The 18,550-nt window shown below is 36.6% G+C and overlaps 1 protein-coding gene across 3 annotated transcripts in view; it reads right to left on the bottom strand.

The window, feature by feature from the left end:
- The window catches only part of LOC306852689 (zinc finger E-box-binding homeobox 1-like), a 70,900-nt gene that overhangs the window by 11,867 nt on the left and 40,483 nt on the right, over nucleotides 1–18,550 (bottom strand). For all 3 annotated transcript variants that reach the window (XM_079389723.1, XM_079389724.1, XM_079389725.1), the window contains one exon: nucleotides 3,935–4,102. In XM_079389723.1, coding sequence (XP_079245849.1) covers nucleotides 3,935–4,102 — 168 coding nt within the window. The remainder of the gene's footprint in view (nucleotides 1–3,934; nucleotides 4,103–18,550) is intronic.

An 18,550-nucleotide genomic window follows, 5' to 3' on the forward strand; every position in this document is an offset into this window, starting at 1 on the left:
TTGGTTCGATTTGAGAATGACGCACTATTAGCGTGCCAGAGCTGGGTCACATGAGTCTAAAAGCTCAGCCAGTTCACAGATTTACTTTAACTCGGATGATTAAGTAGAGAAAATGAAGACATATGTACATAAAATCTTGTGAGGTACTGTAAGCATGGTTCCACTGTCCATTAAACCCACTAACAAAACAGTTACGGTTGACTATGGCATTCTCACCGAGGCTGAATGTGGCCCAAATCTGATTTTCTGCTCAAATCTGATTTTTCTGTGAGGTTGCTCACATGACCCTTCAAATGTAGCCTGTTTCAGATACTGGTTTGAACAGACAACACTCCTAAACTGATTTTGGCTTGTAACACCCTAGCATGTCCATTAGAAGTAAATAGGTAGAAGCATTATTGAATGTGAGACTATTTTTAGTATTACAGTAATGATAATTAAGTTTAATTATCATGAAGGTTATATATCTACGGAAGCCCATTTCATGCCACTGAATAAAAATATTTCTGACTTTTTTCTCGCAATTGCAAGTTTATATCTCGCAAGTTTGTGAGATAAATTGTGAGATAAAAAGTTTCTTTCTTTCAATTTCTTTTTTCTTTTTTTCATATTTCAGTGGCGGAAACAGGCTTCCATATATCCATATGTATACAGATAGTCAAAAGTTTGGTGTAAGTTTTTTTTCATTTTATTCAGCAATGATGCATTAAAATGACAGAATGAATGAAGGAATGAGGCATGTATAAAAAAAATGTGTATTGAGTAAGTACAATTTTAATTTTACAAATATTTCCATTTAAAATAAATGCTGTTCTCTTAAATTTTCTATTCACCAAAAAGTTTCCACAAAAATCTTAAGCAGCACAACTGTTTTCATCATTGATAATAAGAAATCTTTACTAAGCACCAAATCAGCATGATAGAATGATTTCTATTAGTAACACTGCAGACTGGAGTAATAACTGAAAAGCTGTTTTAAGGTATTATTATATATTTTACAATATTACTGTTTTTACTGCATTTAAAAAAAATAAAATAATAAATCTTACCAACCCCAAATTTTGAGGGTAGAATGTGAACTGTGAGATTCATATGATTCTGATTCACAGCATAGACTATCAGCCAGCACTACATTTCCCAGAATCCACCAGCTTCACTTTTCCTGATTAAAGTTCTGGTGAGATTTCCATTATGAGTCAGGCACTTACAGCACTTTCCCCAGTGACCAATTACTCCTTCACCATATGCTCATGCACTTTAAAACCTAAGAGTCAAATATAGAATGTAATCCTCCCTAACAGTAAAAAATGAGGTAAACCCATCCGCCATGTTTCTTGTTCCATTATGCTAGGTGCCTCTGCTCACTGCATTACGTAAATGGCTGATTCCTAATGCCTGTTCAAGAAATGTGTGGTTAAATTACAGAGAAACAGAGCACTATGACATATCGAATTGGATACCCAGCGTCACTATCCATACCACAGTAATCATGTATTAGTTTATGGAGTATTTGCCTCATAAATGACTGCAAGAGGAGCGTTTTCATCTCAGAGAACATGAGAGCTGACAGTGAACGAGCGGCCAGTCATCCGATCATGAAGAACGAAGCGCAGAAAAATAGTTTGGACGGAGGGAAAGTAAAAGCAGAGGTTGAGGTACAAGAATTGCAGCCAGAGACCACAGAGCTGGTACTCTAACACAGAGATCGCTGCCAAGATAAAAAGAAAGAGAAAATAAAATAAAGGTGTGGGGTAGCCCGAAATGGAGAGTGAGAGTTGGACTGATAGCACTGAACCATTATGGCTAGTGGCTGCTTTACAGCCCTGAGCTCTATGAATGATGGGAAGCTTAGGCAGAGAAGTGTATATAACTCAAACACGACATCTGAGAACAGAGAACAATGCACATTACATCTCAGCAGACCAATTTCTCTATGTGACACACCTCATAATGGCTCGTATATCTGGGCCTCTCGCTGCAACCGAGCCTTTGGCAATGGAGAGAGAAAAGCTACGAAATGAAGAGGAAAAGGTGCTGCAACAGGTGCTGTAACATGTTAAAAGGAAGAATTCTGGGAAAACATTAGAGACTCACAACAACAGTTTATTCAGAGCTACAACAAAGAAGCAACAGGACTACAAAGAAAGACTACAAAGAGATGAAGGTGGTATAGAGGTAATAAAAGAAACGTTCGAGAGTGTGTGTGTGTGTGTGTAGTCCCTCGCTCTTAACTCAGGTTTCTGTGAAGTGTTTAATGTTTGGAGAGCTCTGCCAAAAACAATGACTTTCTTCTTCACTGAGGCTCCATCCTGCAGAGAACTGACAGAGAAGCCGGGAGAAAGGAATGAATGAATGAATACTGGCAGAAATTAAAATGACAGAGGACTTTCATGAATTTCGGGGGAGAACCTTGAAATACAGAGTGGAGAGAGTAGAAAATGTACAGAGTGAAAAAAACCTAACAAGGGGCTGCTGTGGAAGCAGTTGCTGTGGTTATAGTGGCGGTATATTACCTGCCATGATGCCTGCGTCCCGCAACACTAAGCTTAATGCCCAATAGCACCCTGGTAGCTCACACACAACAGACTTTGTGTTCACCTCTTCCAGCATAAACAATCCCCACACTGCAGGCAATACATATTAGCCCAGGAACAGGAGAAATGCCTTTTGTCGAAAGCAAAAGAGCTCTATTGTATCCTAGTCGGCCTTTATCAAGCCTTATTATCCAGATGGAGCCAAGATTTTACCATCACAATAAAAACTAGGTCTGCATTTTCTGAAGGAAATACCTGTGCTTGAAAGGCAGCAAAGGAATGGTGTTGAATTGTCTCAATTAGTATTTCTTAGAGAGATTATGCTTCATGTTCCTCTATTTAAAAAAAAAAAAAAAAAAAACTAAAATCTGTTATAATTTTAATGATGGTTTACTAGTCGATTTGACAAGTCATCTAGTTTTTCAACAGGGTGCGTTTTCTGAATACTGATGTTTGAGTTGTCAGAACTTTTCATATAGATTTTTTTTTCTTTAAAAAAGTCATGAATTTCTAATAAATTCATGACTTTCCAGATCTACTATATAAATTAGACTTATGAAATTCCCTAATATTTATAATACAGGTTTCCCACGAGAAGAACACTGAGAACACTTTTTTATATAATTTAATCTGCTTTGTAATACTGTTCAAATGTTTCAAAAGACTCTTATGCTCACTAGTTCTGCATCTATTTGATCAAAATACAATAAAAAACAATATTGTGAAATATTATTACAATTGAACTCTTTTTAGTTTGAATATTTTTATAATTTATTCTCGTGATGGCAAAGCTGAATTTCAGTGTCATGATTCTTCAGAAATCATTCTAATATGCTGATTTGGTGCTTTAAAAAACATTTTTGATTTATATGGTTGTTGAATATGGTTGTTTAATATTTTTGTGGAGACAGTGATACATTTTTCAAGATCCTTAATGAACAGAAAGTTCAAAAGAATAGCATTTAATTAGAAATCTTTTGTAACGTAAATGCATTTACTGTCACTTTTGATCAATTTAACATGTCTCTGCAGAATAAAAGCATTTGTTTTTTCTTTAAAAAAATAAAGTGTTATATGTGATGACAGAGAAGTTGCATATTTAAATTAATCTCTTAAATCATCAGTCACACATTCAGACAGAGGTCTGTGGGTATTGCATCATGTCTAGCTCTGTTTTTGGAGCATCCTGCCACAAGCTTTGCATTTTTAAGACAGTGTGTCAATTTAAAAATATTTTAACTTTTAAGACATATAGAACTTCATTCTGTTCTATCTAGCTGTTTTTGAATGCAAGAACGTGTCTTATGTAAACACTCCCTGAGAAACTTGGGTGAACCTGAAATTTAACTTAATATACAGAGTTTCCTTGACAACGATATGTCACAAAGGGGCGGGCTTACCATCGTCCCATCTGCCGTCGGGGTCGATGGTCCCGTTAGGGTCATCGTCAGGGGCCACACTGTCACAGTCAGCCCCGTCCAGGAGACTCCCTTCCTCCTCCACGATGTGAAGCTTATCTTCATCATCTGAATCTGACTGGCCCTCCAGCACATGACTGTAGTTACTCACTGCAGAGACACAGAGAAAACACAACATTTAAAGAGAATGCTAACATATGGAGCCTGCAAGTGCTTGCAAACCACAGAAGGCTTGATGAAACCCTTGAAATCTGGAAAGACGCTGCTGGTGAAAATGACTACAAGATAGAGCCATACGAGATTAAAGAGAGACACAGCAGCTCAGATGAAACCAATTGTTGAAGCGGGAAAGATGACTGAAGAGATGTAGAGAGATGAAGTGTACTTAAGGGAACAATTCAATTAAATGCCAAATAGTAGTGAAGCTGTTCCTGCGTCTTTCAGTGAGCCAATGAAACAAGACAAAGAATCACTCGAGATTGAATCAATAAATCCGAACAGCTCATGTTAAAACCCTTTGTGGCCAAACGGTCCAGTGTGGATACAGTCAGACGATGTAATCAGATCCTGAAATGACAATCATGCAGCTGTAATCGTGAGATCACATACCGTACAATACTGGAAACATATCTTCTTATAGGTGTGCGATTGGCCTTTTGTAATGATTAAATGACTCTTTACTTTTTTTGACAAAGAGGAGAGACAGGCTGACCTCCATTTCAGCAGCACAGGAAGGAGAGAGAGAGAGAGAGAGATTGAGCTAAAACACCATTGATTTTCTGTAACAGGCCAGACGGCCTTAATTAGTAATGTGTGTGTTTGCATGCTAGGCTAAGTGTGATTTGACATTCTATTAAAACAGTGGATGACGGAGTGGTAAGCTCACCTAACACGTTCTCATTCGTTAAAGGCAAGTGCTAGCAGGACAAGGCCTCTAATGGAGCAGGCATAAATCAAGCAGAGGTTGAATGTTTAGATTTATAAATTCAGCTAAAAGAGAGACAGGAAACATCCAGCACTTCTATAAGTCTCAGACTGAAGAGTTTGTGGCCACCTGAGGAATCAGTATTATTTTAAAGGTATAGTTCACCCAAAAATAAGAATTCTGTCATCCTTTACTCACCGTGTTGTTCTTACTTCTGCTGAACATATTTTAGAAAAATATCCTGTGATTTCTTTCATCCATACAATGAAAGTCAATGGGGTTCAATGTTGTTTTGGACCCCATTGCCAACAACGGCAGAAACATTCTTCAAAATATCTTTTTTAGTAAATGATCCAAGAGGGTGAACTACCCCTTTAATTGGTAAAAAACATTTTTTCAATACATATATTCACACAACTTTTTCCTAATACAGATATTCACACATTCACACATCACAGTGAATGTGACGCAAGAGACTGGTAGTGATTATCTTTGTAAAGTGTGTGAATCCTTGTTGACTGATTTTTTTGCAGGAAAAGGAATAGGTGTGCCAAAAAGCCTTCCTCTCCATCCTCCTCCTCTCTCTCAATTTCTCTCACCGTTCTCGCTCTCCGTCATTCTTCTTTTCCACTCATCTAAGTACCTCTCTCTCCGGCCAAATCAATTTTCCTTTGAGAGGAGCAAAGTCAGCAGAGGGGCTGGCCGTAGATTCACACACACACACACACACACATGCACCATATCTCTTCTGCTGGGCTTATCTGGCACATTTACATTCAGCTGATTTTGTGCTTTTTGTTGCACACTTTAACCAACTCTCTCTCTCTCTCTCTCTCGCTCTCACACTCTCAATCTTTTTTTATTTCTCTGGCCTGTACTTTCATTCTCCACCTGTTCTGTGCATGTACAAACCTCTTAACCTCTTTCTTTCTCTCTATCTCACGCTCCATCTTTGGTTTTAAGGTCATGGATTAAAGACCTGTGGTGTGTCTATATATGTACCTGAAAGTAGAGTCTCATTGTGGCGGTGGTTGAAAAATGCTGCCTATAACAAAACGGGGAAAAAACCCCACAATCATAAAGATAGACCCATCGCTCACTAGCCACAAGTTCTGTCAAACCTTTCCAAGTGATGCACGGATCGCCACAACAGTCAATTCGGTGTACTGTGAAGGAGATGCTACCAATCCCATCAGGCTGTTCAGCCAAGGGAAGCAAACGGTGTGGTTAGTCAGCAGAAGACAGAAGTAAAGGGATAGCAGAGAGTGTGTGAGCTCACTGTGAATGATCCATGACAAACAGCCACGAGCCTTGTTCCGCCGTTCCACATGAGAGATTTCATTACAGCCTTCAGGAGGTACACACAGGAAAAGTGACTAAATAAACGCTTTACCGAGAAAGGAATAGCTCACATTATGCTGGAGCTGTAAGCTAAAACTGTGTAAAGGCACGGGAAGAACAAACTGTAGAACATAAAAACACATAAAGACAGCCTGAAATATTTAACATCTGTGCCTCAAAATAGAAAAGTCAGAGGTCAGTCTAAAAACAAAAGTACATAAATAAATAAAAAGAATTATTACTACTCATATTTTAAATATTTTTCTGGCTCTTTAAGTGTTTTCTGGTCAGCAATCATGAGACTAATTACAAATTTTTACTCTGTTGGTAGCAATACTTTTTAGTAACAGTAAGCATAACAAACCTGTATAATATTTTGTGAACTTTGTTACTTTGTAAACTTTACTTCTTAAACAGAAATTAAACATTTAATAAATTACAATATTTTACAATATTTTATGTAAAATTGTAAAATGTAAAATTACAATATTTTACAATAACAATACAATAACAATATTTTAATGATTTGTTTTGGATTTAGTTTAATGATAATATAAAAGCCAATTTAATAAACAACTTAGGAAACAACTTGCTTTTTCACACAGTATACACAACAGTTCCAAATTTTGCAGTCATTAGGAATTTTATTTAAGAAATATATATTAATACATTTATTTAGCAAAGGTGCATTAAATTGATCAAAATTGACAGTTATAAAAAGAATCCTGAGAAATAATGTATTACGGTTTCTACAAAAAATATTAAGCTGCACAACTATTTTTAACAATGATACATAAAAGCTTGTTTTATTTGTTTTAAATCAGCACATTAGAATGATTTCTGAAGGATCATGTGACACTAAAGGGTACTTTTTTTAAACCCCTGGTATAAAGAAAGAACAGGAAATGATGAGGGAAAGGGATACTGAGCTACAGGTCATTGTATTTTTAGCATGTGCGCTAACCACAAGGCCAACGCTCTACTATTACTCAGTTATATAAATGCTTGATAAATGTATTTCCTATCTCCTTAAATATCACATACACTTGTCCAAATACAAACACTGACATTCCACCGATTTTTGCGTGTGTTGTCTGCATGCACAGCACTATGAATATGTCAAGTCAGCCTATGAAACCATTAGCCTAATGAGTCTACATTCCTACTGGTCAATCAGTTTTCCAGCTATGCCTCATCTATGGATTTTACAATCAACACAGTGAAGTGATATGTTGACTGGGCAAAAACTGGCCTCCAATCTGCTGCTCTGTACCTGTATGATAAAGCCTGAATTCCTATAACTCCAGGTGATTCTCAGAATGTTCTATTTAAAGCAAACACAATCGAGACCCCTTAATGCCCCCTAGGGCATTACAGTGACATCTGTCAAGGCACACCAATAAATGTCTCTAAAAGCAATCCCTAAACAAGTGCACATATACATTGCGACTAACCTGGGAAGAGCTCAACTGCTTGTTAGCGGTACAGTACATCAAATATGGAGCCTTTAAATAATAAATTGAGCCTTCACCCATCTAAACTCCAGCTCAGATAAAAGACACATGAGACTCTGAGGCAGACAAGAGTAATTGATTTGTCATTTAGGAAGGTGAGCTGTAGGTTTCCCATGAGTCTTTGCCACTAAGAACATTCTCATCTGCTACTTGCCCTCTCTATCTCTATGTAGAGCACATTCAAGCACAAGCACAATGTGATTTAGAGAAGTAGGACATGTTACTGGATCAAAATCAACAACAAAAAAATCTTTTTAAATGCTTCGAGTGAATTTAGATGTCATAGCATTATAATGTACAGTATATGAAAATGGATATTCATTTTGAAATTTGAAAAGGATTACATTTTACAGTGTTATTAATTTATAAGTATTCTTAAAGATTAAATTGAAGGAATCATAAGATGAGTACAAATTTGTACTCTATTTAACTATTTAAAATACATTCAAATTGGAAACACATTTAATATTTTATACTAGCGTTTTACTGCATTTTGCAAGAAATGTCTTTCAAAAACAATTAAAAAAATCTTACCAACACCAAATATCCTATAATAACCAATACACATGGCACTGATAAACTGTGCAACTACTAATGTATTGAAAACATGAATGTATTAAAAACATAAATCTTCTGACCTTTGCATACTATGCAATTTTAAGAAGATACACAGAATTAGCTAGTAAGAATCAAATGTGCTAGCAGAACAAACACTGCGTTAAATCTTTCAGGAGTGTCTCTTCTGGAACACTCTCTGCAGAACATATTAATCATTGTGGCCTGTGGTGTAAGAAAATAATCGCTGGGGCACACTGATACCTCGCTCAGGATTCTGTTCATGGGATTTATTACCAATGAAGGGATCTTGAGGGGGGCACAAGAGCAGTAAATTACAGCATGCTTTCCTCTTCAGCGACAGCCACGTTTACCTCCCAAAGTCCTGAGCTCTGCATCGCTGGCCTTTTTTTTCCACCTTTGTATGAAAAGTAACTGGTTGTATACCTGCCTGAATCAACATATGACAACACTAGGTGGGTGATCTCCACAAAAAAAGACCTTAATGGCCTGTAATTGGGTTTCCACTGCAAACACAGTTGTCTTTAGGGCTTAGGTATGCGTTTTTTTTCCAAAGCTATCTTTGCGGCGAGAGAACTGGTGTTTGTTTTAGATGGAGGTTACAGTAAGAATGGATAGTTGGGTTTTTCATTCGTTTGTTCGAGTGCTTCTACTTCGCTCCTCCAACCCTGGTGAGAGAAGCTATGCGTGGAATTTCCAATCATAACACTCTCCCTGAGTGGCTCGACCATAACGACAGATCGCTGTGTCGGCCTTTTTTTCACCTTCATTACAACAGGCACATACTGCACTGTTGCTTTTCAGCTGCAAAGACTAATTAGTGGTGCTTGCTAAGGAAATCATTGCTGTTACTGTTGCTCATACTACTGTCAGATTTGGTGACTACTGTTATTTGAACAAACCTCTGAGATACGTATTAAAGTCTCAGAAGTTAGAAAGAGCTTTATTGTCAAGTATGATTGCACATTCAAGGAATTTGTTTTAGTGTCACAAGCTTCCAGTAAACAGACAATAACACACAGATAGTAAAAAATAAGATGAGAATAAAAATACACAAATGTATATATATATATATATATATATATATATATAAATGCATAACTCGTCTCTCATTATTTGTAATATGGACATGAATGATTCCTTAGATCCTACATCTTTATGAGGAAAGGTGTGCTGTTACTTCTACAAGTGATTTGGATGTGATATTGACAAAAAACAAAAAAAAAGAAATCTTGATATTTTGGGGGATAATGATAATTTATATTTTGCTGAGTGTGTTTTTGTGCTGATACCTTGGTTGGTTTAGGCCTGTCATGGGTTAATACATATGACACTACAACCAGCAGATGGTGGCAAGTGCCTTAAAGGGGTAGTGCATCCAAAAATTAAAATTCTGTCATTAATTACTCACCCTCATGTTGTTCCAAACCCATAAGACCGTTATCTTTGGAACACAAATTAAGATATTTTGGATAGTTTGTAACGATATGTAATTATTTATTAATTAATTAATTATAGAATTTTCATTTTTGGGTGAACTAACCCTTTAATGAGTGATTCATTTAATTATTCATTCAAATGATTCATTCAAAGAGCCTGAATCATTAAGAAATGAAGCAAGTGTTTTTATGAATGGATTACTGAATCATTGACAAATGAATAGTTCAAAAACAGATTCATTCAGGAAGGAAATACTGCAGTGTTGCTCTGAGATGCACAAATGTTCTTCTTCAGCTTAGTTTGGAAATATTTTTGTTGGCAAATCAGAAAACTAAACCATTATGTGTCTAAAATGTAACTCACTCAATATCAACATATTGTTTGTTGAACTTATAAAAACAATATCACATTCGTGATCATGCGCATGTGCTAAAATTTGGCACTCTTGCTTGTGTTATATTACATAACATAACTATATCGTATCTTCTAAATATTAAAGGGATCATGTTTGCTTTCATAACTTTGAAAGGGCATTGTAATAGACTTTTGCTCTCTCTTTCCGACATTTTTTTTTTTTTTTTTGCAGTCTGTGACGTGATAATGTCAGCTTGCACATCGTTAAAACAACAATTACAATATTAGTGAAGACCCTAAATATCGGAAAATATGTCTGGAGAATCGCTAAATATGTCTGGAGAATTTATAGCAACGGCTTAGCAGCATTTAGAAACCTCACTGCAACTCACTAAAACTACCCTTAAAACTTAAGCAACAGCATAGCAGCACCTTTGCATCCACTCAGAACTCCTTAAAAACCACATAGCGAAAATCTAGTTAGCCCACGTATAAGTCATTTTGTAATACAAGTACCAATAGAGAGGATGATGGGAAATCAAGCCTGTGGAGAGAATTGAACCTGATGGATGTTCCTGTCAATAACAGTAAAGTTTGTAACTGTAGCATCTCTAATAATGATAAAACTCATAGCTGGATTTGTGATAGATTGAAGCAGCGTTGGAGGAATGAAGAAGACACACCCCGCGCTAGAACTGAGCTATATATAAACCAAAGCTTCAATACACACAAACACACACTTCTGCTCTTATCTTGAGCTAGAGGTGTTTGAAAACTGAAAAATAACAACGCAGAACTGGAAAAATGAAGTAAAGCCTTCTGGACCATACGTGTTCTGACTGAATGGCAATCCTTTATTAAGCACAAACTTCTTTTTTCACTGGCAAACACACTCAGTGCTTCAAACCACATCCCCACCCAGCATTCTTTTCTCTCACACACACTAACCACAACAAGACAGAGCCATTACATAAAAAAAGCCTGTCACCGCACACATCTCTGGGTGTCTGGGGAGTGTGTAAACCCCATGCAGCCATGTTTTCAGAGGCTGGGCTTTGAGCTGCACCCTCTGCTCTGGGCTGTAGGGGGCAACCTGTTCCCAAGGAGACGTCAGCGAGGCAACAGAGGCAGATGGAGCACAGCGTGGCCCAGTTTGCAAAGCATTTAGCATTCATGTGACGTTCCTGATGTCAGAGATGAAAAAAAGATGGGAAATCTAGGGATGCACTGCTATTAAAATTCTCGCCGATATCAATAAGACAATAATTAATGTCACAGCCTGATAAAAAAAAAATCTAAATTTATAAGTAGAAAAATCACTATTAATTGTATTATATGTATATTTGTCTATAAATAAATAAAATCAACTACTTAATTTAGGCATCCAGGAATGAATATGAAAAATGCAAAAATATGGAAAAATGGTTTGTTTTGAATTCTGAACTGAATGACAAAAGTCATGTTGGAAATACAACCGAAAAGAAGAACGTTATAGTTTTTTTTTTTTTTTTTTTTTGCCTTTTAAACACCTTAGATTTAAAATGTTTACATGAAGTACCCCCTGATATTTTAAATTATTATTTCAATAATTTAGTGACACATTTGCATGTTCACATAAAAAGATAAAACATTGTAACTGGACTTTAAAATTGACAAAACCCTCTAATAATATTAATAATAATTTTTTTGTGTGTTGTTCTATTTTGTTATATATTATTGTTATTATTGCTAATTTCTTTATTTTGCTTTTATTATTATTATATATTGTGTTATTATTTTAGTTTATATATTATTTTATATAATAATTATTATTGTTGTTGACAAATAATTACTATTAAGTAATTAAGTAATTACTATAACTATTAAGTAAGACAAATATTACTATTGTAAATGACTGTATTGTAAAATAAAGACCAAATGTTTGAAAATAATTATAATATAATAAATATAAGTTTTATTTTACACAACAAGTTACGATACTAATATTTATGTCTTCAATTCTTCCCTTTCAAACATTTAAACCCTCAAGCTTTTAACATGCTTTCAAAAGTACAAAAGTATAAGACAGGAAAATTAATCAAAATACAAAACAGACTGAATCAGGAGTCTAAAATTAAATGTCCAGTACTGACTGTTACAAATAATAACCAATATGGTGTATCCCTATGGAAAACCTAAGAAGATAAAGCCAGTTGTTGCAGTAAAAGCTCAACATATCTGGAACACGTGCGCACCTAAAAGCCACAGCCCTGACATGCTGAATTACAGCTTTACTAAAAGTACATAATATTCATGCTTCTACATCTCATTCGCCTTGCTCTCCCATGCTTTCCTTTCCTCTTCCTGCCCTCTGGGAGTCAGCACACAAGCTAGTGTCATAGATGGCGGCGGCGCCACTTGCCCTGCTAAGAGCGTCACTTCACTAGTGCTTCATTATCCAGCCAATGCTAAGAAGTTAATTAGTCACAGCAGGCTGTCTCCTCTATTCACTGAAAAAGAGCACAAGTCAACCACAAACACATTGCAAATGTACACTTAGCTCGAATGCAGGTTCTTATGGGTGATAATAAAAGTGAAGTGCTAAGAGAAGGAATGCATAGCGAGGTGTGTGTGTTTGAGCAAAGGTGACTTTGAGAACTTACATCTGACCATGCATGATGTGTGTCTGGCCTTCACATGAAACTATGTGAGTGTATTTTGAGCTAATCTTGCTCAGTGCAACTGGGTTCTTCTAAATAAGGTCAGAGAGTGCGGTCATACCTGCGCAATGATAACAAAGCAAGCTGCCTCAGTTTGTCAGCGCTTACTTTAGTGTGTTTTGGTTTGAGGTGAGACTGACCCCATTCACAGAAATAATGCTCTTTCGTTTACATGCCGATTGGCTAAAGACTAATTTTAGAGTCTGAGAGTAAGTTAAACCAGCAAGCTTGTTTTTCATGGCAGTGCATTACCTGTTAGTGAAAATATGGGCGGCATGCTGAGGCACTCATTCATTATCAGAGCCTGTTCTGTATCTGCGCAGTGCTAGACTTTGTGTCTGTTCATGTGTGTTTGTGCTTCACCATTCTGTAGATATAAAGAGGAAACATCTGCCGTGCCTGCTGGGTAGTCAGTCAGTCCTGTACCTGCAGATATGGTTCACTAACCTGAACCTTTCTTCATACAGTTTCACTATTCTCTTTCTCTCCTCCCACTCGTCCCTCCAGCAGCTCTGCCTCGCTCTGTCCTCACACTCGTCTTCATAAACAGATCAGACAGAAGTTCAGTGCCGCCCATGGTCAGCACACTGGATTTAGACGCTAACATAACACACTTTGTTTTGGGTGGGAAAGTCCCGTCGTCAAGGTAACTCTACCAAAATTAACACTGACAATGAAGAAAGCACCAAACTGTTGTATGAGAACACGAATATGTAACCACACACCTGTGTCAACAGGAAATGAGGATTTCTCTCTCTCCCACTCAGACTGCAACAGTTGAAATATATGACATATACATTAAATATATATATATTCTTTCGGTCATCAGTATTTCTGCATTTAATGTGCTATTTTGAGGGAAACTGTGTGTGATTCTATGGAATAAATTGAAATGGGTTTAAATGGGTTAAATATGTTACAGACTACTAAACTCTATTGGTAGCAGAAAATATAATCAAATTAATCAAATTTAAGGAGCATGCAAGAGGCAGATAATATGTATAATGTTGTGAATGACAGGTGTACACATTCTGTGGAGGTCAGCAGCCACAGATTCTAAAAACTAAACAAAACTAAAATCTTTCATTTGTCATCTCTATAGTTTTAAATATTGACTAGGGATGGTAAGATTCACAGATGTGCACTGGTGCATCGGCATAAAAGTTAAAAAAGTGTACATCTGTAAAAAACAGTTTATTCATATATAATTATTAGTAGATGCACTATTCTTTTAATATTTAGAAAGTGACCAATATTTTATATGTAGATCTCTAAATTGTTTCTCAAGCGCATTCTCTCTCTACCACTGTTTCACTATTCTATGTGAATATAACATACCACAACACTACGGAGACAGAGGCGTTAGGAGTCAGAAGCCACTTAAATTAATTTATGGTTTGCTGACTCAACCAAAGAAATAAAAGCAAACTATCTGTACAATATTGAATTGCATAGCATCATATTTTTTCCATTGGATCGTATTGTATTGAATTGCATTGTGTTGAATCAAATCAAAATCAGATCACACTGCATCGTGATAAGGGTGAATCCTATCGCATCGCATCGGATCGGCAGCTGCTTCATATGTATCTTTAATGTATCGTATCGTTGGCTATGCATCACGATGCATAACGTATCGGCCTCAGTTAAGGAGATGCACATCCCTTGTCTCGACTGTGCTTGGATTTGCCAAGATACCAAAAAACTTCAACCAAATGCAATAGATTTCAATATAAACTCAAACAATTCTCATCCAGTACTTACAAAATTAAATGATCTGAGTCACATGATTTTTAAACATTTAATACTTTTATTTATCTTGAATTTTATAAAGCCTCTGAGACTAAGTTGATACTTCAATGAAGCATAACTGCAAACGCTATTAATTTTCCTGAGCCATAAAAGAGCAACCTCCGAGCTATAAAATATTCCTCTGGTACAAGCTTCCCTGTTTGGTGGTTTTTCCAGACGTGTAATAAATAGTGTCTGCTCACTCTCTTTGGACACAAACACTGTCCAAAAGTTTTAATCTATGAAATGATCAATAAAAGAACGAGTGAATAAGCTAGTGGTGTCTAGACGAGACATTGAACAGTCTGTCTGACCAAACCTCTGAACAGCACACACTGTTACACTTACTTATGCACACATCCAAACCAACACACACAGTGACTCAGATATGATTAGTCATTTTAAGAGCATCTGAGTATATTTGTCAGCATGTGTGTGTCTGTGTGTGTGTATGCAGGGCATTTCCCAAACAGTTCAAGTGAGTCAGACAAAGAGGACGGAATATTTTGTTATGATTAAGAACATCATGTTAAAATAATCTTATAAAAGAGATTCTGATTGGTCATTATAGCATTCCAGCCATGATGCAATATTATTTTAGTATTAATTATATACTTTGTTTTAGATAATGATTTGGATGGTGGATGGTGCTTTTCTCTCTCTATTTCTCTTTCTAATGCAACACATCCAGACTGAAAACACCTTAAACCGGATTAAACCGGTCTGTGGTCCAGACCGACAGGAGGCCCACTCACAGTCTCAGCTGTTGGATTGTGGGAACAGGTGAAGTGTGCAGTAAGGATGACTATTCTTGTTAACGGGGCACTGGAGATGGGGGAGGGAGAAACAGATAAGCTGCCCCTCTCTTTCTGACCTAAAATAGTCAAAATAACAGCATTTGGTCTGTGAGAGATTGGGCTGTGAGTATATACAGCGGTATAAAAAAACTGTTAATGACTTGAAAAGACAAAGAATCGCTGTCAAAGTCCATACTCATCTGGACGGAGTGTTTGCTCGAGGCATATCCTGTCACACATGGTCAGAGAGAGGAAGACTGAGAGAGAGGGGGCTGCTCAGACTCTTGTATTTAAAGGTCAGGTCTCATAAAGCTGATCATTCAGACAGCCTGACACTTACAGAGGTGAAGAGATGCCACAGGCGTACACACACTCGCACATACACATTCGAAGACTCGCACTGGAGGCAGAGGGATGAGTCAACAAAACAACCCCAGAAACTCTCCCACGTCACATGCAGAAACAGCACAGATCTGCAAATTTCACTCTCTGTTTGCTTCACAGCCCCTTGCAACTCGCTCTCTGGTGACTGTTAAGACACAGAAATAATTTACACCAGTGGTCGACAGATACAGGTTTTCCATATCAAACTAAAATAAACATAATATGTTTAATGAGTGCAAATGAGATGTACAGAAAATTCTTGAATTGAAATCGGCATATTTATTCAAAATTATTTAAAAAAAATGGTTGTCAATGCCCAATTGTGGACACAACTATTGACCAAACCTAGTGAAAAATAAATATATTAAAATGTATTCGAAATACATTTATTTCATGCTAAATATACTGCAAATACACTTAAATATTTATATACTGAATAAAAATACCCTGAAATTGTTCATTTGGTATACTAAACTGGTATACTTAAAGTCTGCTAAATTGGAACAACTAGCCTAATTTTGTACTAAATGCAGAAGTAGTGCTGAACTCCAACTAAAGCTATACTGAAGTATATTTGATTGTGCTGAAGTGGATCATCAGGTATCATTCAAAGATTATACAATCCTCATTAATAGTGACATTAAAACATGTTTTAGGTTTAATATTAAGAAATGTGCATTGTGCACAAGTAGTACTCTAAATAAAGTTTAATTATAATTTTTATATCAGTAAGTCTCAAGTGTTTTATTAGTATATACACTATATTGCCAAAAGTATTGGGTCACCCCCTTCTAATGAACATGTTTGACTACTTTAATCATTTTTGAGTACAAATCTTTTGACATTGATTTGAACCATGCTTAGTATATGAAACGTATTTTAAATATATTACTTTTTTACTAGGGGATGCTAATCATTTAAAAATGGTCAAATAAACGATTGGTTAATCTGCGCTGAGCTTTGCTGTCTTTATCATTAACAGACCAAATCAGATCTTAAAAGGATGAATCTCAATTTGCATACTTACAAAGCACAAAAATATGTAGAATATGATGGGATATTACTGTTTTTACTGTATTTTTAATCAAATAAATACAGCCCACATGAGCAATAAGAGACTTTTCTAAACTCCTTTTTTTATCGTACCAACACCAAAAAATGTTAATGGTAATGTAGAGCATTTTCACTCCCTAACAAAATCCCTCCATTACAAATGTAATCTCCAAGATTCTTCAAACTATTGTCTGCTTGAGCCCCAGAAGGGTATCTTGTTCCTGGGCAGTGAGGTGGGGTTGAGCCCCTGTCTCTTGGAGCTCACTGATCCATCCATTGCTGCTTCATTACACACTACTAAACGAGCAGGACAGCAATCACTTACACAATCACAGGCAGCCGAGATATTTCTAACCTAACCAGCCATGAGAGAGTGTAAATGTGTGTGCGCTGAGAGGCACAGGGAAAAGAGAAAAAAAGGGATTGGATGTTGGTGTAGTCACTAATTACAAGAAGTGACAAGGATCAGTTGTCCTGTTTTTACTTTGATCACCAATCACAAGATTTTAACGGCCTTTCTACAGACACACACACACACACACACACACACACACACACACAGCACTATTTACAGTCAACATGAAACGACATCCTCAGCCCGTTTTATTTTAACTAATGTTACATACTGTACTGTATATCCAAGTGAAACGTAATATTCAGCAAGAAAAAATTTAATACAGGCCTGGCTTTTATCCATCGTCTATTGCTTGGATTGCAAAAAGTGGGCGTTACATGCCAGAATGAAGGCATGGTTTGGAACAGTCAGGTGGTTTGGAACAGGAGCAATATGCATAAAAGATTACAAATGCAAACATTTTTCTCTTTGGAATAGCTTGAACCAATGAATTGTGCATAATAAGCAATGTGTATAAAGGGGGACTTTATACGGTAAAATAGTTAAAACGACTGACCCGGCACATAGATGATGTCACCAGGGACAGACATATTGACATACTGAAGCTTCTCTTTGTCTGTGACTTGTGTATGCGTGTGTGTCAGAGAGAAAGAGAAAGATGTACATGGACAGAAATCAATGTTCACACTGACAAATCGCTCAATGTAAAACAACACAGATCTCTAATTTCCTCTCACCTTTACTAATGGGATCTCTGACCTAGACAAGTGCACACACAACAATTCATTATTTTCTTGCATAATACGACACTGAGCTTAAATGTTGTCCTATAGCATCATTGTAACGGGTCAGTGGTTGTAGTCACGGAGGCGCAAGACGAAGGCATAAACAAAAGGAGAAAGCTTTAATTGAAGGCATCAAGACACTTAGACACTTAGTTAACTTAAGATCAGACAAACACAAAGGCAGAACTGAGGACTTATAAAGGGGCTGGAACAAACGAGAAAACAAGATAATTGAACCAAACACAGGTGATGCATATAACTAATTAACAGAACTAGGTCAGTAACTAAAACAGGAAGAACCAAATAAGGACAAAAAGGAAACTAAACAAACAGTTCTGTTACAATCATAAGAGCATTCGAGAGGAGCATTTGTATTGAACTACCCACACTGAACTAATTCTATTAGTCAATGTGACCCTGAACACAACCCTTCCTGTAATAGTTCTCAACAAACACAAACACATGCACACAAGACACGTTTAAAAGATAGACAAGGTGAACATTCATGCGAGTTTGTCCTTTAAACTTTGCGGATCCTTTGACACTTCAGGAAACTCACATATGCAGCTTTTAATAAACACAAT

This window comes from Barbus barbus (genome assembly GCF_936440315.1).
Source record: "Barbus barbus genome assembly, chromosome: 32".
Classification (NCBI taxonomy): Eukaryota; Metazoa; Chordata; class Actinopteri; order Cypriniformes; family Cyprinidae; genus Barbus; species Barbus barbus.